Source organism: Bufo bufo, chromosome 9 (genome assembly GCF_905171765.1).
Source record: "Bufo bufo chromosome 9, aBufBuf1.1, whole genome shotgun sequence".
Taxonomy (NCBI): Eukaryota; Metazoa; Chordata; class Amphibia; order Anura; family Bufonidae; genus Bufo; species Bufo bufo.
The window spans coordinates 138,780,547-138,801,294 of record NC_053397.1 but is presented as its reverse complement, the minus strand read 5'-3'; the positions used below and the strand labels follow the sequence as shown (position 1 = coordinate 138,801,294).

Here is a 20,748-nt window from a genome sequence, read left to right as displayed (position 1 = left end):
CAGCAGAGGAGCAGAGAAGCCATTTAACACCTTATATTTATAAATATAAGGTGTTAGATGGCTTGTGATTCGATTTTTTAAAAATCAGCAACCTGCCAGCGACGATCATTGGCTGGCAGGTTGCTGACGAAATACTCCACTAACTTTTGCCGGGCCGCGATGCGCATGCGCGGGCCAGCTCTGACCGAAATCTTGCGTCTCGCGAGATGACGCACGGATGCGTCTAGGAGGAATGAATCGACCGCCTCGAGAGGCGGTCCGGAGGTAGGTAAAATGTGCCGAGACGCTATGAGTCTCGAGTCTCTTTTTTATATTATTATGTTCCCCCACTCTTACTTTTAATTTCCTAAGTGTTCTTCCCACATACTGTAACTTGCAGGGGCATTCTAAAACATAGATAACCCCTGCCGTTTCACATGATAGATTCCCTTTTACTTTTTTCTCCTTATGATTAGATGTAGCTGTCTCTTCCTTTCTTATTCGGTAGCATCTGTCTTCTTTGGATCTATTTTTACAACCGGAACAAAAGCCGCACCATGTGAAACCATCTTTAGTCATTAAGGTCACTTCATTTCTTATACAGCCATGCACTATTTTGTTCCTCACTGTTGATGGTCTTCTAAAAATAAACAGGGGTTTGTCATGGATCAGCGATCCTATTGTGGGGTCACTTTTTAAGATCCTCCAATTTTTTTAAATAATTTGTTGAATCTGGGGGCACATAGTAGAAAAGGTGGTTGTGAAGGCAAACCTATATCTATCCTCCCTCTTTCCTGTATTATCCTTTTTTATTATGCTTTCACTCTCCCTAATTTCCTCCCTCTGTCTCTCTAACAATTCTTCCTTATATCCCTTCTCCTTGAATCTATTAAGTATAATACCAGTCTGCTCATCATAATCTTTTAGTTGGGAGCTATTTCTTTTTGATCCTTTGGAATTGGCCTCTGGGAAATTTTTTTAACCACGGGTTGTAATGGCAGCTCTGCACATCAATATACCCGTTCCTATCTGTAGGTTTAAAATAGGTTCTGGTATGTATTTTGTTATCAACAACAGAGATTTCCAAGTCCCAAAAATTAACACTGCTTTTACTGATGTTCTCCGTAAATCTGATGTTCCAATTGTTATTATTAATGTATCCGAGAAATTCTCTCAAAGATGGCTCATCCCCTCGCCAAATACACAGGCAATCATCAATATACCTTTTCCACAGAATCAAATTGCCATTTTCTCCTTCCTTCTGTAAAAGGGGGGTGATATATAGATGTTCCCAGTAGGCCATAAAAATATTGGCGAAACTCGTTGCAAATTTAGCACCCATCGCCACGCCCACTGTTTGTACATAAAACTGTTCCACTAAGGCTGGGTTCACACTTGAGCGTTTTACAGCGCGTTCAAACGCGCTGTAAAACGCTCAACACATGAAAACCAATGCTTCCCTATGGCCCTGGTTCTCACTTGAGCGTTTTACAGCGCGTTTGAACGCGCTGAAAAACGCCCTACGCTCAAACAAGTTCTTGAGCTTCTTTGGGGCGTTTTGACGCGCGTTTGTGGCCATAGGACACTGCAGTCAATCACACAAACGCGCGTCAAACGCGCGTTTACTATTGCAAACAACGTGCATAAAATGCGCGACAAAAACGCGCATATAAAATGCGCTCAAGTGTGAACCCAGCCTAAAAATAATTGTGGCCAAGGCAATAATCAATACAATCCAAGATGAACTTTTTTTTGCTCCTCATCCAGCTGATCATCCTCATCCATAAAAAATTGTACTCCCTTCAAACCTATCTACCGTCATAAGATATAAATCATCTGTAAAGGAAATCAGTTCTCTTATCACCTCCAGTGTATGACCCGAGTCTTTAAGAAAAGAGGGTATATGGGGCACATATTTTTGTAGCAATATATCCACGTATTTTGAAACTATGCTAGTAATAGACTCAATTCCGGAGACTATAGGTCTCCCGGGAGGGTTTATTGGGTCCTTATGGACTTTTGGCAGGTAATATATGATCGGTGTTTTGGGGTGGCCATTATTCAAATAATTATATTCCTTCTTATTAAGGATCCCCTTCCTCTATCCAGAAGTATTTTTAAATCCTTCTTATATTCATTCACAGGGTTTCTTTTCAATATTTTGTATGTCACACGATCACTAAGGATCCTCTCCATTTCTTTTTCATAGCTGCCTTTGTCTAGAAATTGCTCCCAACTAAAGGATTATGATGTGCAGAGTGGTATTATAGTTAATAGATTCAAGGAGAAGGGATATAAGGAAGAATTGTTAGAGAGACAAAGGGAGGAAATTAGAATGAAAGTAAAATAAAAAAGGATAATACAGGAAAGAGGGTGGATAGATATAGGTTCACCTTCACAACCACCTTTTCCACAATGTCAGGGTTCCAGACAAAAAAAAAACATCAAGGAGCCATTGGCTCCTAACCTGAAAAATTTAGGAGCCAAATTTAAATTACATAGAATTAGGGTATAATAAATAAAATTTAAAAAAACACACGTCTTACCTAGGTTTGTCACGATACCAAAATTTTGACTCTATTTCGATACCATAAAAAAGTATTGCGATACTCGATACCACGTGAAAAAAATAAAACACCAAAAAAGATTTTATGGAACGTCTGGACCATAATAGAACAGTCCTAACCAGGGTGGATTTGATTTAAAGGATAACTGTCATATTTTATTTTTGCTAAAGTGTAGGGCAACTGACAGGTAACAATTTTGCAATCGACTTTATTTAGCTAAAACGTTTATTTTTGGTAGAAAACTGGGGCTGAAATGGCCCTTAGCAGCACTCTTCAAAAGAGCGTTGCTAAGGGCCATCTGTCCATTAGAAAAGACGGGCTGTGCAGACGCTGTGCTTCTGACTCGTGCTTCCCTGGGAGACAGAAGTCTGGGCACAGGAGTCTTAGGAGTTAAAATTACATTTATATTCCCCCTTTCTATGCAATCTAATGCTCTGTTACATTCACTGACCTGCGATCCCTGTGATAATAATTCATGTAGCAGCCGCCGGAAGTAGAAGCACTGTGCACAGTGAGCCGGCTGCTATATGAATTATCACAGGGATTGCAGGTCACTGAATGTAACGGAGCATTAGATTGCATAGAAAGGGGGAATATAAATGTAATTTTAACTCCTAAGACTCCTATGCCCAGCCTTCTGTCTCCCAGGGAAGCACGAGTCAGAAGCACAGCATTTGCACAGCCCGTCATTTCTAATGCCACTGCCACCAATAATTATAATACTTGGGGGGGTTGGGGGCGCACATGGTGCGGCTTTTGTTCCGGTTGTAAAAATAGATCTAGAGAAGACAGATGCAACCGAATAAGAAAGGAAGTAACAGCTACATCTAATCATAAGGAGAAAAAAGTAAAAGGTAATCTATCACGTGAAACGGCAGGGGTTATCTATGTTTTAGAATGCCCCTGCAAGTTACAGTATGTGGGAAGAACACTTAGGAAATTAAAAGTAAGAGTGGGGAACATATTACTAATAATATAAAAAAGGGATTCGAGACTCATAGCGTCTCAGCACATTTTAAAAGAGCACATCAGAAAAATCCGGTGGGTTTGAAATTTATGGGAGTGGAACAAGTGCATGAGAATTAGAGAGGAGGGGATCCAGTAAAACAAATAAATTAAAAAGAAGCGCAATGGATTTTTGAGCTAAACACGCTACAACCCGCAGGTCTCAATATCGAATGGGACATGAGAGCTGTGAATATGGTGTGTTTGCTGTTTTTGTTCATTCTGGCTATGTAGAAATTCTTCTTTGCAGCATGCTCTAGGATATTAGGGAGAATCCGGTGGATGAGGGTTTACTAGGTGGAATACAGTAGCTGTATTTAGCTGCAGTAGGTCTTCAGTTTCCTAGGATGGTGTTCAGACATGCATCACAGTGCCTATTTATTTTGCCATATACATAGTAAGTTTCTACGGGTATTGATATGTGATCTTTTTAACATAGGGGAACTAGTGTAGCCATACATAATTGCCCTGTATATGAGGTGGTATCATTTTTAATTGTGTGGGAATAAGGAATATTTTTATAATTTTTTTTTTATATTTTGATGTATGCTATATGACATGCAGATGTTTATTTTTATCAGGATATGTTATTTTAGGTATTTAAAAGAAAAAAAATAATAATTTGGAAGTCGACATAACGGAAGTAACACAGAGACTTACTACGTGTGACCAGAGATTAGAGTTTTTTTTGTCGTGTCAATTAGAGAGGAGAGGAATGCCCCAGAAGAAGCGGACAGCGAAACCCGGGTCAGGCAAATAGATTTTATATGTGATGTGAACAAGTGTCGATCTTGTAAGAAAAATAAAATACGTAGTGTTTGTCGTGTTCCTTTTAAAGGATAAAAGAGCTGTGATTGCTGGTGGATATTGAGACGAGGAGCTTGTTTGGAATCTAGATAAAATCGTCTTGTGGAAGTGTTGCTATGTGTGAACTGTTTCTTACTGATGAAGTTCAAACACGAACCCTGAATTGCATTTTATTTTGGTTAAGAAAACATAGAAACATAGAATGTGTCGGCAGATAAGAACCATTTGGCCCATCTAGTCTGCCCAATATACTAAATACTATGGATAGCCCCTGGCCCTATCTTATATGAAGGATGGCCTTATGCCTATCCCATGCATGCTTAAACTCCTCCACTGTATTTGCAGCTACCACTTCTGCAGGAAGACTATTCCATGCATCCACTACTCTCTCAGTAAAGTAATACTTCCTGATATTACTTTTAAACCTTTGCCCCTCTAATTTAAAACTATGTCCTCTTGTAGCAGTTTTTCTTCTTTTAAATATTCTCTCCTCTTTTACCTTGTTGATTCCCTTTATGTATTTAAAAGTTTCTATCATATCCCCTCTGTCTCGTCTTTCTTCCAAGCTATACATGTTAAGGTCCTCTAATCTTTCCTGGTAAGTTTTATCCTGCAATCCATGTACCAGTTTAGTAGCTCTTCTCTGAACTCTCTCCAAAGTATCAATATCCTTCTGGAGATATGGTCTCCAGTACTGAGCACAATACTCCAAATGAGGTCTCACTAGTGCTCTGTAGAGCGGCATGAGCACCTCCCTCTTTCTACTGGTAATTCCTCTCCCTATACACACAAGCATTCTGCTAGCATTTCCTGCTGCTCTATGACATTGTCTGCCTACCTTTAAGTCTTCTGAAATAATGACCCCTAAATCCCTTTCCTCAGATACTGAGGTTAGGACTGTATCACTGATTTTATATTCTGCTGTTGGGTTTTTACGTTCCAGGTTCATTATCTTGCACTTATCAACATTAAATTTTAGTTGCCAGATTTTTGACCATTCCTCTAGTTTTCCTAACTCCTTTTCCATTTGGTGTATCCCTCCAGGAACATCAACCCTGTTACAAATCTTTGTGTCATCAGCAAAAAGACACACCTTACCATCGAGGCCTTCTGCAATTTCGCCGATAAAGACATTAAAGGGATTCTGTCACCAGGTTTCACCTCCTCCAGATAAAAATATGGTTATGTTCAGGGAGCTTTCATGATTCCTAATGTGGTCTTATAAATGTAATCTGTAGGCTCATTTTGCTAAAAAAAAACAAACGCTATTACTAACCTGTCATTCAACAAAGGGGATGTAAATGGATCCAAGCTGCCGCCCGCACCCGCCGCCGTTCGTGCCCAGCTCCGCCTTTCCCGACCTCAGCGCCGCCTCATAATCTTTGTGACGCCTCCGGCTCTCCCTCCCTCCCCCCTCCTTCTGCTCTAACATCTCGCGCGTGCGCACAGGGCTCTGCCAGTGTGCAGGTCATCGAGAGGTTGAGCGAAGTACCGGCGCATGCGCACTTCGCTCTATGAAGCTGAACGGAGAAGTCCGCACGGGCGCATCAGGCAGAGCCCTGTGCGTACGCGCGAGATGTTAGAGCAGAAGGAGGGGGGAGGGAGGGAGAGCTGGAGGCGTCACACAGGATTATGAGGTCGGGAAACGCGGAGCTGGGCACGAATGGCGGCGGGTGCGGGCGGCAGCTTGGATCCATTTACATCCCCTTGGGCACCTTATTTTGTTGAATGACAGGTTAGTAATAGCGTTTTTTTTAGCAAAATGAGCCTACAGATTACATTTATAAGACCACATTAGGAATCGTGAAAGCTCCCTGAACATAACCATATTTTTATCTGGAGGGGGTGAAACCTGGTGACAGAATCCCTTTAAACAATATGGGTCCCAGAACAGATCCCTGAGGCACCCCACTGGTAACAAGACCTTGGTCTGAATATACTCCATTGACTACAACCCTCTGTTGCCTGTCCCTCAGCCACTGCCTAATCCATTCAACAATATAGGAGTCCAAGCCCAAAGACTGCACTTTATTGATAAGCCTTCTATGTGGGACAGTATCAAAAGCCTTACTAAAGTCTAGATAAGCGATGTCTACTGCACCTCCTCCATCTATTATTTTAGTCACCCAATCAAAAAAATCAATAAGATTAGTTTGACATGATCTCACTGAAGTAAACCCATGCTGTTTTTCATCTTTCAATCCATGGGATTTTAGATGTTCCACAATCCTCTCCTTAAGTATGGTTTCCATTAATTTCCCCACTATTGATGTCAGGCTTACTGGCCTATAGTTTCCCGATTCCTCCCTACTACCTTTCTTGTGAATGGGCACAACATTTGCTCATTTCCAATCTTCTGGGACGACTCCTGTTGCCAGTGATTGGTTAAATAAATCTGTTAATGGTTTTGCTAGTTCACCGCTGAGCTCTTTTAATAGCTTTGGATGTATCCCATCAGGCCCCTGTGACTCATTTGTATTAATTTTAGACAGCTGACTTAGAACCTCTTCCTCTGTAAAGACACCTTCTCCTTCATTTTCCTTTGTAAAAACTGAACAGAAGTATTCATTGAGGCAGTCAGCTAGTTCTTTATCTTCTTCCACATACCTTCCTTCTTTTGTTTTTAATTTGGTAATTCCTTGTTTTAGTTTCCTTTTTTCATTTATGTATCTGAAGAATGCCTTCTCGCCTTTTTTCCCTGACTGAGCCAATTTCTCTTCTGCCTGTGCTTTAGAAGCTCTTATAACTTGTTTGGCCTCTCTCTGCCTAATCTTATAAATTTGTCTGTCATCCTCGTTTTGTTTTTTTTCATAATTCCTAAATGCTATTTTTTTGTTTTTAATGATTTTGGCCACTTCTGCTGAGTACCACAGTGGTCTCTTCCTTTTTTTGCTTTTACTGACAAGCCTAATGCAATTTTCTGTTGCCTTCAATAGTGCCACTTTTAAGTAGTCCCATTTCTCCTGGACTCCAATGAAACTGTTCCAATCTGATAGTGACTCGTATACCACTAATCTAATTTTAGAAAAGTCAGTTTTTCTAAAATCTAAAACTTTTGTTTTTGTGTGGTGTGACTCAGTCACTGTACTTATAGTAAACCACACTGACTGGTGATCACTACAGGGAGTGCAGAATTATTAGGCAAGTTGTATTTTTGAGGATTAATTTTATTATTGAACAACAACCATGTTCTCAATGAACCCAAAAAACTCATTAATATCAAAGCTGAATATTTTTGGAAGTAGTTTTTAGTTTGTTTTTAGTTTTAGCTATTTTAGGGGGATATCTGTGTGTGCAGGTGACTATTACTGTGCATAATTATTAGGCAACTTAACAAAAAACAAATATATACCCATTTCAATTATTTATTTTTACCAGTGAAACCAATATAACATCTCAACATTCACAAATATACATTTCTGACATTCAAAAACAAAACAAAAACAAATCAGTGACCAATATAGCCACCTTTCTTTGCAAGGACACTCAAAAGCCTGCCATCCATGGATTCTGTCAGTGTTTTGATCTGTTCACCATCAACATTGCGTGCAGCAACAACCACAGCCTCCCAGACACTGTTCAGAGAGGTGTACTGTTTTCCCTCCTTGTAAATCTCACATTTGATGATGGACCACAGGTTCTCAATGGGGTTCAGATCAGGTGAACAAGGAGGCCATGTCATTAGATTTTCTTATTTTATACCCTTTCTTGCCAGCCACGCTGTGGAGTACTTGGACGCGTGTGATGGAGCATTGTCCTGCATGAAAATCATGTTTTTCTTGAAGGATGCAGACTTCTTCCTGTACCACTGCTTGAAGAAGGTGTCTTCCAGAAACTCGCAGTAGAACTGGGAGTTGAGCTTGACTCCATCCTCAACCCGAAAAGGCCCCACAAGCTCATCTTTGATGATACCAGCCCAAACCAGTACTCCACCTCCACCTTGCTGGCGTCTGAGTCGGACTGGAGCTCTCTGCCCTTTACCAATCCAGCCACGGGCCCATCCATCTGGCCCATCAAGACTCACTCTCATTTCATCAGTCCATAAAACCTTAGAAAAATCAGTCTTGAGATATTTCTTGGCCCAGTCTTGACGTTTCAGCTTGTGTGTCTTGTTCAGTGGTGGTCGTCTTTCAGCCTTTCTTACCTTGGCCATGTCTCTGAGTATTGCACACCTTGTGCTTTTGGGCACTCCAGTGATGTTGCAGCTCTGAAATATGGCCAAACTGGTGGCAAGTGGCATCTTGGCAGCTGCACGCTTGACTTTTCTCAGTTCATGGGCAGTTATTTTGCGCCTTGGTTTTTCCACACGCTTCTTGCGACCCTGTTGACTATTTTGAATGAAACGCTTGATTGTTCGATGATCACGCTTCAGAAGCTTTGCAATTTTAAGAGTGCTGCATCCCTCTGCAAGATATCTCACTATTTTTGACTTTTCTGAGCCTGTCAAGTCCTTTATTTGACCCATTTTGCCAAAAGGAAAGGAAGTTGCCTAATAATTATGCACACCTGATATAGGGTGTTGATGTCATTAGACCACACCCCTTCTCATTACAGAGATGCACATCACCTAATATGCTTAATTGGTAGTAGGCTTTCGAGCCTATACAGCTTGGAGTAAGACAACATGCATAAAGAGGATGATGTGGTCAAAATACTCATTTGCCTAATAATTCTGCACGCAGTGTAAATCCCAAGCTTTCCCCTACAGTAATATCAGATACCAAATTCCCATTTGTGAATACTAAATCTAAAATGGCCTCCTTCCAGGTTGGCTCCTCCACTACTTGCTGTAGAGATAATCCCAGTAGGGAATTTAGAATATCTGTACTCCTGGCAGAACTAGCTATTTTGGTTTTCCAGTTTACATCTGGAAGATTGAAGTTTCCCATAATGATAACTTCCCCCTTCAATGTCATTTTAGCTATTTCATCAACAAGTAGATCATCTAATTCTTTGACTTGGCTAGGTGGTCTATATATCACACCTACGCAAGTTACCTTATGATTATCAAGCTGCACGGTATCCCAAACTGACTCTAAATTGTTCTCGCTAACTTGTATCAAATTAGATTTTATTCTAAAAGAGAAGAGACCTTCTCCTGTTGTTTGGGACTGCTGCTGATTGTGCCGCTTGGATGACCACACAAAATATCCTAGTGTGAAAGTACCCTTACAGTCACTGTACAAGATAAATAATTTTGTATTTTAATAGTTTAGGCATTTTTGGACATAGGACCCATGATGATGTATTTTTATATGCAAAATGGGGGGTGTTCACGTGAAGCTTTAATTTGAAATATATATATATATATATATATATATATTTTTTTTTTTTTACTTTAAAGGCTTGAATTTACTGTACTTCCATTGGTATCACAATAAAGTTCAGAATCTTAGCTTTCAAATAACACCAGGCTCAACATTCTAGGCGCAATATTCAGGCGAAATATTCTCTTCCCAGTACAGCCGTCATTGAATCTTAGGGGTTAGAACATTTTCTTAATATGTTATTGTATGGGAGCGGATATGTGGCCTGTCTGATTGTTCTATTTGGGGGTGTCTTTTTTGTACTAAAGAGGTAAGAAGATGATCAGTTGCACATGTAATCATCTCCAACACCTAATCAAGATATTTGTTGACTGTGACTGAAATGTTTACTGGCATCTGGATCATGGAGATTTGATAGACATAAGAAAAATGCATATGCACTGTACATCTATAACGCATTTTAGGAGGGGTTGTATGTCTGAGGCTTTGATTAGATCAGACTTTTAGCTGCAAACATTAACCACCTCAGCCCCCCTAGCTTAAACACCCTTAATGACCAGACCACTTTTTACAATTCTGCACTACACTACTTTCACGGTTTATTGCTCGGTCATACAACTTACCACCCAAATGAATTTTACCTCCTTTTCTTCTCACTAATAGAGCTTTCATTTGTTGGTATTTCATTGCTGCTGATATTTTTACTATTTTTGTTATCAATCGAAATTTAACGAAATTTTTTTAAAAAATGACATATTTCACTTTCAGTTGTAATTTTTTTTTTTAAAAACTACATTTCTATATCAATTTTTCTCTAAATTTATTGTTTTACATGTCTTTGATAAAAAAAAATCGTTTGGGTAAAAGTTATAGTGTTTACAAACTATGGTACAAAAATTAGAATTTACGCATTTTGAAGCAACTCTGACTTTCTGAGCACCTGTCATGTTTCCTGAGATTCTACAATGGCCAGACAGTACAAACACCCCACAAATGACCCCATTTCGGAAAGTAGACACCCTAAGGTATTCACTGATGGGCATAGTGAGTTCATAGAACTTTTTATTTTTTGTCACAAGTTAGCTGAATATGATGATTTTTTATTTTTTATTTTCTTACAAAGTCTCATATTCCACTAACTTGTAACAAAAAATAAAACTTCCATGAACTCACTATGCCCATCACGAAATACCTTGGGGTGTCTTCTTTCCAAAATGGGGTCACTTGTGAGATAGTTATACTGCCCTGGTATTTTAGGGGCCCTAATGCGTGAGAAGAAGTCTGGAATCCAAATGTGTAAAAAATGCCCTGTAAAATCCTAAAAGTACTCATTAAAATTTGGGCCCCTTTGCCCACCTAGGCTGCAAAAAAGTGTCACATGTGGTATCGCCGTTCTCAGGAGAAGTAGGGCAATGTGTTTTGGGGTGTATTTTTACATATACCCATGCTGGGTGAGAGAAATATCTCTCTAAAAGTCAACTTTTCCCATTTTTTTTATACAAAGTTGTCATCATAGAGAGATATTTCTCTCACCCAGCATGGGTATATGTAAAAAGACACCCCAAAACACATTGCCCAACTTCTCCTGAGTACAGCGATACCACATGTGTGACACTTTTCTGCAGCCTAGGTGCGCATAGGGGCCCAAATTCCAATGAGTATCTTTTAGGAGGGCATTTGGATTCCAGACTTCTTCTCACGCTTTAGGGCCCCTAAAATGCCAGGGCAGTATACATACCCCACATGTGACCCCATTTTGGAAAGAAGATACCCCAAGGTATTCCGTGAGGGGCATGGCGAGTTCATAGAAGTTTATTTTTTTTGGCACAAGTTAGTGGAAATTGTTTTTTTTTTCCTCACAAAGTCTCCCTTTCCGCTAACTTGTGACAAAAAATAAAATTTTACATGAACTCACCATGCCCCTCACAAAATACCTTGAGGTGTCTTCTTTCCTAAATGGGGTCACTAGTGGGGTATTTATACTGCTCTGGCATTTTAGGGGCCCTAAAGCGTGAGAAGAAGTCTGGAATATAAATGTCTAAAAAAATTTACGCATTTTGATTCCGTGAGGGGTATGGTGAGTTCATGTGAGATTAAATTTTTTGTCACAAGTTAGTGGAATATAAGACTTTGTAAGGAAAAAAAAAAAAAAAAAAATATCAATTTCCGCTAACTTGTGCCCAAAAAATGTCTGAATGGAGCCTTACAGGGGGGTGATCAATGACAGGGGGGTGATAAGGGAGTCTATATGGGGTGATCACCCCCCTGTCATTGATCACCCCCCTGTAAGGCTCCATTCAGACGTCCGTATGTGTTTTGCGGATCCGATCCATGGATCCGTGGATCCGCAAAACCTATACGGACCTCTGAATGGAGCCAGCCTTACAAGGGGGTGATCAATGACAGGGGGGTGATCAGGGAATCTATATGGGGTGTTCACCCCCCTGTAAGGCTCCATTCAGACGTCCGTATGTGTTTTGCAGATCCGATCCATGGATCCGCAAAACACATACAGACCTCTGAATGGAGCCAGCGTTACAGGGGGGTGATCAATGACAGGGGGGTGATCAGGGAGTCTATATGTCATTGATCACCCCCCTGTAAGGCTCCATTCAGACGTCCGTATGTGTTTTGCAGATCCGCGGATCCATGGATCGGATCCGCAAAACACATACGGATGTCTGAATGGTGCCTTACAGGGGGGTGATCAGGGAGTCTAATATGGGGTGATCAGGGGTTAATAAGGGGTTAATACATGACAGGGGGGTGTAGTGTAGTGGTGTTTGGTGCTACTTATTACAGACCTGCCTGTGTCCTCTGGTGGTCGATCCAAGCAAAAGGGACCACCAGAGGACCAGGTAGCAGGTATATTAGACGCTGTTATCAAAACAGCGTCTAATATACCTTTTAGGGGTTAAAAAAAATCGCATCTACAGCCTATGGATAGATCATCATCTGACCGGTGGGGGTCTTACACCCGGGAGCCCCGCCGATCAGCTGTTTGAGAAGGCAGCGGCGCTCCAGCAGCGCCGTGGCCTTCTCACTGTTCAAGTGAATGGTGCTTAGCCGCACCCAGGCCAGTTGATACTAGTCGTGACATCACTGGGCCAGCGGTAAACAGTGAGAAGGCAGCGGCGCTGCAGGAGCGCCGCTGCCTTTCCAAACAGCTGATCGGCAGGGGTCCCAGATGTCAGACCCCTGCCGGTCAGATGCTGATCTAACCAGAGGATAGATCATCAGTTTAAACAAACCGCAGTACCCCTTTAATTCACATTGCCCATTCCTTTAGAATGTACTCCTGGCTTAATAACGGAGTTAAAAATTTGCACCAAACCTTCCATGAAAACTGCATTTGTGAATCCAGTCTGATGCTATATGCAGCCGAAAAATAAGTTAAAGATTAGTAGTGTAATTAGCAGCTGAAAACAGGTCTTTTTTTGGTTGCATAAACTCTAAATACACTACAGATAGGCCCTCTACTTAATGTGCTTTACCACTTTCCCATTGACTTATATGGAAAACCATCAGCAAATCAGCCACTTCTCAAATGTTTTTCAAACCAGCTGGTGCATCATGTGCCCATGGTAGTGTTTTACTTACATTTAAGTCAATGGGAAGTTGTTCATGCCATTTTGAATGTGGACTATGAAGCGGAAACATTTACATTCCACAGCAGAAACACCAGCTGATTTTGCTCATGTGAACATAGCCTACTGATACATTTTTGAAGCCAAAGTCAGAATTTAGATAGAAGTTAGTTCTTTATATTTTGTGATCCTTTATTCATGACTGATTTAAAAAACAGCAATGGATTTAAAAATAAAAAAACCCTTGTGCAGGAATCCAGAACACAGCTGTTTTAGTTTTATGACTCTATAATACCACAGATCATAAAAGAGTCCAACCTCTGTAACCCAACTTACTGTTGCAGAGAAGGGTGCATCAAACCCCAGTTCTTGTCGCAGCAAGAGAATAATGGGAATGGACTGATGTTCTCAATAGAAATGAGCGGTGCGTAGGAAATAGTCTGGACCTCCTAACTGTTCAATAAGTAACAGTTCAATAAAGTAAATATGGGTTAATTGTGGGCAGAACACTTTAAAGAGGATCTGTCATCTTTACTGACATGTCGATTTTAGAAAATACTTTTATTTGCCATGAAAAAACTACTCTGGAGCATCTTTGCGCCACATGCTCTACCCTCTGTTATTCTTAGGAATTTATGAAAAAATTGATGACTGGGCTTTCTTATTGGGGGATGTGTCTGACTGTGGAAAGGCACGGCTCCTAAACAAGAGGAATGATATTGCCCAGTTGTCAATTTATTCATAAATATTCAGAAGTAATAACTGAGGAATGCTATACAACATCAAGTTATAATAATAAAAATGCTTCAGAATTATTTGATGGGGAATATTTGCTAAAACGAGCAAGTCAAGGAAAATGACAGGTCGTCTTTGATAGAAGATAATCTTGGGAAGTTTAACACAGCATTCTGCTTGCTGAGATAAAACATTGCCTTTATGTTTTTTTTTTTTATATTAGTTTAAAAATTTAAGATGCACATACCAAATAGCCTGGGTAATACATGTTTAAATTCCTCTATTGGATATGCTTGGTCTACGCCAGTCAGTGCAACTGCTCCATCTGGACCAGAGCGAGGTCCATCCCATAATTCCCGTCCAGAGTCTCTGCGTGGGACAAAGAGCGTGGCTATGTGAGATGGCATTGGATGCCCTTGGCTGCTTTGTAAAAGAAGGATGCTATCTGGCTCCAAGAATCCACACAAGTAGAGAAAGTCGTTGTTCTGATGAAAAGGAAATGGAATGTCATTTGACATAAACATTGTAGCACTTGATAAGAAAACTGCAGCGTGATCTGTTTCAAGGCACAAAGCTTGAGATTCTTTCTGTATATTAGACATCAGCTTGTGACGACGAAGGGCATACTCTGTCTGTGTCAATCCTGGGGTGACCTCCCCTGAAAAGAAAAATACACAAGTTATTTTCACCAATTTTAGTACTTGCTAGGCTTTGCTCTCACTTTGCATTTTGATTATTTTTCCCCCCACATTTTATGCAGGTTTATTCATGTATAGACTACCAATAAAGTGAATACTGTGGGTATATTCACACATACCACTATTATTTCTAAGTTTATACAGTACATGTGTTAATTTGTGACTTTTTTTGTAGTCTTAACGATATTGTCTAATTTTGGTTCTTAACTGTTAATCTTAAGCCTTGGTCACACTGTGTTTGCATGTGTGCCGTAAATTCCTGAGACATATATTGGTGCGCAATGCCTCTGCAAACCTTTAATTTTATTTTGTACTTGTATAACATAGCCAAATATGAACTTTAATACAGAGATACCGTGCAATAAAATTATATTCTACAGTACACTTATTTTTTAAACAGCAGTCAAGAGACAACATGTATAACACACAGTTGTATTTGCCATGGGTTGGAGGTATACTACTGGTAGTAATCCTGCTGTATACATCTCATGTACACAGTAAACTTTATATACAGCTCACAGCATCTGCAGAATGACTATATTTTTAGGTGCCGTTTTACTACTAAAAACTGTGCAGCAATCTGCTGGCAGCTGCCAGCGTTCTTGGAGAGTTCGGATTGAGTCAAAAGTCCTGGTAGTGCAGTATTCCGGAAACATATGTACAGTGTTTTTTGAATTTCTGTGGTAACATCTGTGATGGAGTCCACAACAGGTCTGATGGGTTAATGGGGGTACCCAAAATTCTACTGTCTAAATAGTCTGCAACTATTATAATGAAAGATGTTTTAAACCTGTCCATATTTGGTGTGTAATATTTGATGATTATATATTTATATATTTTTCACTTTTTCCAGCAGATTTACAACAGAAGTTGCTACTGTTTTTTAACCTATGCGTGAGGCAGTAATGTCTTTATGGTGAACATCTAGCAGCTTATTGTCAGCTTCAAACTAATACACCACTACATATTTGTTCTTGTTCTAATCTGTTTGTTTGGCAACATTAACTATTCAGTTCCACTCATTCAATTGATGGCCTTTTGTGTATCATACAGCATCTGCATTATGCTTCTATCAGCTGGTATATCCTATCTTGCAACAAACGCTCAGCATCTACTATTTGAAAATTGCTACATACACAGACCCTCTAAAATGTTTTGCTGATAGACATCATCATTAAGGGTACCTGGGGCTATGTCATCAAGGTAACGTTAAACTCTCCAATACTTATCAGCTCTAAGAACCCACCTACAATATCTTAACCAATGGTGTTTTTAATATGGACAGAAGCAACCACCAATTAATCATTAACAGAGGTAACTGTAAGATGACATTATAGATGATCATCCTATGCCAGGTAATCCTAGTTCCAGGCAGGCACAATACTATATGTCCTTTAAGTTATCTAAAGCGCCTACATAGCTAAGATTGAGCCTGTTGTTCGACCAATTGAATGTGTCTATTCATGTACCCTATATCTCCTATAATAGTCGATAGGATGCGCTTGCTCGAAGACTTAGTAACTATTGATAGATCCCAATCCAAATTAACAGCATAATTATGTGGTGTCTGTAAAAACTAAAATTACTGGGCATGGCCTGGAGCTTGAGGAAGATGGATGCTTAACCTCAGAGCTCCTGCATACCGCAGCTACATAAGAGACCCTGGAGGTCTATTGTGCACTTATAGGGAACCCTTTTCACCCTTTGCCCCACCACAACTGCATCTGCCACATCGGGCTATGGTTCAGAATCGCAGGGATTGTTGATGGCTGCCCCGGCACTTCAGAGAGACTTCAGATGTGACCACTCTCTCATCGCTGGCAGTGGTTTTCCACCCGCAACATCAATCTCCACCACTCAGCCGTGGGCACCATGTTGGTTCCACATGTAAGCAGGTCAGCGCTTCTACTCCATTATGCCACCAAACCACCAGCCCAGGGCTAACTAAGCAGTTTTCTACCCTGCTGCCTTGCCGTTCTGACTGGTCTGCACCACCAGAGGAACCTTTCCCTCACAGGTATAGATAACCGTCCACATCTGTGGGATGACGCCTTAGATTCCATCTCGGAAGCCTCTTCCTTGGCGGCACATCCCAGAGCTTCCAAATCCCTCCATAAATAGATATAGCAATTGCCTACAAAAGTATTTAAGACGCTTGTTTCAGAGGTACGTGAGATCTGTAAGGCAGAGATTTCTGGATTTTTTGGAGGAGGCTCAAGATAATTTGTGTAAACATGTACAAAAGCTGTCCATGTATCTGCTTTGAAGGAAGCTAACTGTCATCTGGAGGACCACAATAATAGGGGAAGACAAAATAATTTTAGGTTGCAGGGGCTACTGGAGGCGGAAATAAGAAAGACCTGAAATCTGTTCTGGTGTCCCTTTTCAATACTATGCTTGATAACACTTCCCCGAGAGTCATTAAATAGGATAGGGCCCACCGTGCCCTGCAACATAAGGGAACCTCTGCTATGCCTCATGATATTATCTGCAGAGTGCATGACTTTGAGTTGTATGCGGCTATTATGTCCAAAGCTGCACAATGCGCTCTATTGAGTATGCGGGCTCTTCCCTGCAGATCTATCTGGAGTTATCATGGTCCACACTACCGTGTTTCCCCGAAAAGAAGACCTACTTCTAGTTTTGCCTCTCGCTGTAATATAAGGCATCCCCCCGAACCCCGAAAATAAGACCTCCCCGATAATAAGACATCCCCTGAAAATAAGGCCTCCCCGATAATAAAGCCACACCAGAATATAAGGCCCCCGAAGCTACGGTACCGCAAGGCATCTGACTCCTCTGGACCCTACGGGCGCCGCCACGCAGCTAACTGATTGGCCGCAGCACAGGCGGTGCGAGGTCTCTTTAAATCAGAGAGCCCACGCCGCCGCCAGGAGAAGCTGCCGCCTTCTTCCGCCCGCTGCTCGATCTGCCCTGACGGAGTCTGGCTGACTCACAACTTGGCTGGCACGGACACACAGGGGTGACAGGTCGGGGGGGGGGAATATCTGATGGAAGGTGGGGGATGTTTGGTGAAGGTGGGGGGGGGGGGGGGGGGGAGACTAAATACGGTAATCCACTGTCCACTGGCACAGGGGAGGGGGATCATTTAACCACCTCCGGACCGCCTAACGCAGGATCGCGTTCCGGAGGTGGCAGCCCTGCGCAGAGTCACGCATATATGCGTCATCTCGCGATGGGCGAGATTTCCTGTGAACGCGCGCACACAGGCGCGCGCGCTCACAGGAACAGAAGGTAAGAGAGTTGATCTCCAGCCTGCCAGCGGCGATCGTTCGCTGGCAGGCTGGAGATGTGTTTTTTTTAACCCCTAACAGGTATATTAGACGCTGTTTTGATAACAGCGTCTAATATACCTGCTACCTGGTCCTCTGGTGTTCCCCTTTGTTTGGATCGACCACCAGAGGACACAGGTAGCTCAGTAAAGTCCCACCAAGCACCACTACACTACACTACACCCCCCCCCCCGTCACTTATTAACCCCTTATTAGCCCCTGATCACCCCTGATCACCCCATATAGACTCCCTGATCACCCCCCTGTCATTGATCACCCCCCTGTCATTGATTACCCCCCTGTAAAGCTCCATTCAGATGTCCGCATGATTTTTACGGATCCACTGATAGATGGATCGGATCCGCAAAACGCATCCGGACGTCTGAATGAAGCCTTACAGGGGCGTGATCAATGACTGTGGTTATCACCCCATATAGACTCCCTGATCACCCCCCCTGTCATTGATTACACCCCTGTCATTGATCAACCCCCTGTAAAGCTCCATTCAGACGTCCGCATGATTTTTACGGATCCACTGATAGATAGATCGGATCCGCAAAACGCATCCGGACGTCTGAATGAAGCCTTACAGGGGCGTGATCAATGACTGTGGTGATCACCCCATATAGACTCCCTGATCACCCCCCTGTAAAGCTCCATTCAGATGTCCGCATGATTTTTACGGATGCACTGATAGATGGATCCGATCCGCAAAACGCATCCGGACGTCTGAATGAAGCCTTACAGGGGCATGATCAATGACTGTGGTGATCACCCCATATAGACTCCCTGATCACCCCCCTGTAAAGCTCCATTCAGATGTCCGCATGATTTTTACGGATGCACTGATAGATGGATCGGATCCGCAAAACGCATCCGGACGTCTGAATGAAGCCTTACAGGGGCGTGATCAATGACTGTGGTTATCACCCCATATAGACTCCCTGATCACCCCCCCTGTCATTGATTACACCCCTGTCATTGATCAACCCCCTGTAAAGCTCCATTCAGACGTCCGCATGATTTTTACGGATCCACTGATAGATAGATCGGATCCGCAAAACGCATCCGGACGTCTGAATGAAGCCTTACAGGGGCGTGATCAATGACTGTGGTGATCACCCCATATAGACTCCCTGATCACCCCCCTGTAAAGCTCCATTCAGATGTCCGCATGATTTTTACGGATGCACTGATAGATGGATCCGATCCGCAAAACGCATCCGGACGTCTGAATGAAGCCTTACAGGGGCATGATCAATGACTGTGGTGATCACCCCATATAGACTCCCTGATCACCCCCCTGTAAAGCTCCATTCAGATGTCCGCATGATTTTTACGGATGCACTGATAGATGGATCCGATCCGCAAAACGCATCCGGACGTCTGAATGAAGCCTTACAGGGGCGTGATCAATGACTGTGGTGATCACCCCATATAGACTCCCTGATCACCCCCCTGTCATTGATCACCCCCCTGTAAAGCTCCATTCAGATGTCCGCATGATTTTTACGGATGCACTGATAGATGGATCCGATCCGCAAAACGCATCCGGACGTCTGAATGAAGCCTTACAGGGGCATGATCAATGACTGTGGTGATCACCCCATATAGACTCCCTGATCACCCCCCTGTCATTGATCACCCCCCTGTAAAGCTCCATTCAGATGTCCGCATGATTTTTACGGATCCACTGATAGATGGATCGGATCCGCAAAACGCATCCGGACGTCTGAATGAAGCCTTACAGGGGAGTGATCAATGACTGTGGTGATCACCCCATATAGACTCCCTGATCACCCCCCTGTCATTGATCACCCCCCTGTAAAGCTCCATTCAGATGTCCGCATGATTTTTACGGATCCACTGATAGATGGATCGGATCCGCAAAACGCATCCGGACGTCTGAATGAAGCCTTACAGGGGAGTGATCAATGACTGTGGTGATCACCCCATATAGACTCCCTGATCACCCCCCTGTCATTGATTACCCCCCTGTAAAGCTCCATTCAGATGTCCGCATGATTTTTACGGATGCACTGATAGATGGATCGGATCCGCAAAACGCATCCGGACGTCTGAATGAAGCCTTACAGGGGCGTGATCAATGACTGTGGTGATCACCCCATATAGACTCCCTGATCAACCCCCCTGTCATTGATCAACCCCCCTGTCATTGATCAACCCCCCTGTCATTGATCAACCCCCCTGTCATTGATCACCCCCCTGTCATTGATCACCCCTCTGTAAGGCTCCATTCAGATATTTTTTTGGCCCAAGTTAGCAGAATTTTTTTTTTTTTTTCTTACAAAGTCTCATATTCCACTAACTTGTGTCAAAAAATAAAATCTCACATGAAGTCACCATACCCCTCACGGAATCCAAATGCGTAAAATTTTTTAGACATTTATATTCCAGACTTCTTCTCACGCTTTAGGGCCCCTAGAATGCCAGGGCAGTATAAATATACCACATGTGACCCCATTTCGGAAAGAAGACACCCCCAGGTATTCCGTGAGGGGCATATTGAGTCCATGAAAGATTGAAATTTTTGTCCCAAGTTAGCGGAACGGGAGACTTTGTGAGAAAAAAAAATTAAAAATATCAATTTCCGCTAACTTGTGCCAAAAAAAAAAAATTTCTATGAACTCGCCATGCCCCTCATTGAATACCTTGGGGTGTCTTCTTTCCAAAATGGGGTCACATGTGGGGTATTTATACTGCTCTGGCATTCTAGGGGCCCCAAAGCGTGAGAAGAAGTCTGGTATCCAAATGTCTAAAAATGCCCTCCTAAAAGGAATTTGGGCACC

At 42.2% G+C, this 20,748-nt stretch overlaps 1 protein-coding gene across 2 annotated transcripts in view; it reads right to left on the bottom strand.

Moving 5' to 3' along the window:
* XPNPEP3 (X-prolyl aminopeptidase 3) overlaps positions 1-20,748 on the bottom strand; it is a 720,273-nt gene that overhangs the window by 496,541 nt on the left and 202,984 nt on the right. For both annotated transcript variants that reach the window (XM_040406553.1, XM_040406552.1), the window contains one exon: positions 14,195-14,605. In XM_040406553.1, the coding sequence (XP_040262487.1) occupies positions 14,195-14,549 (355 nt within the window). In that variant the 5' untranslated portion in view covers positions 14,550-14,605. The remainder of the gene's footprint in view (positions 1-14,194; positions 14,606-20,748) is intronic.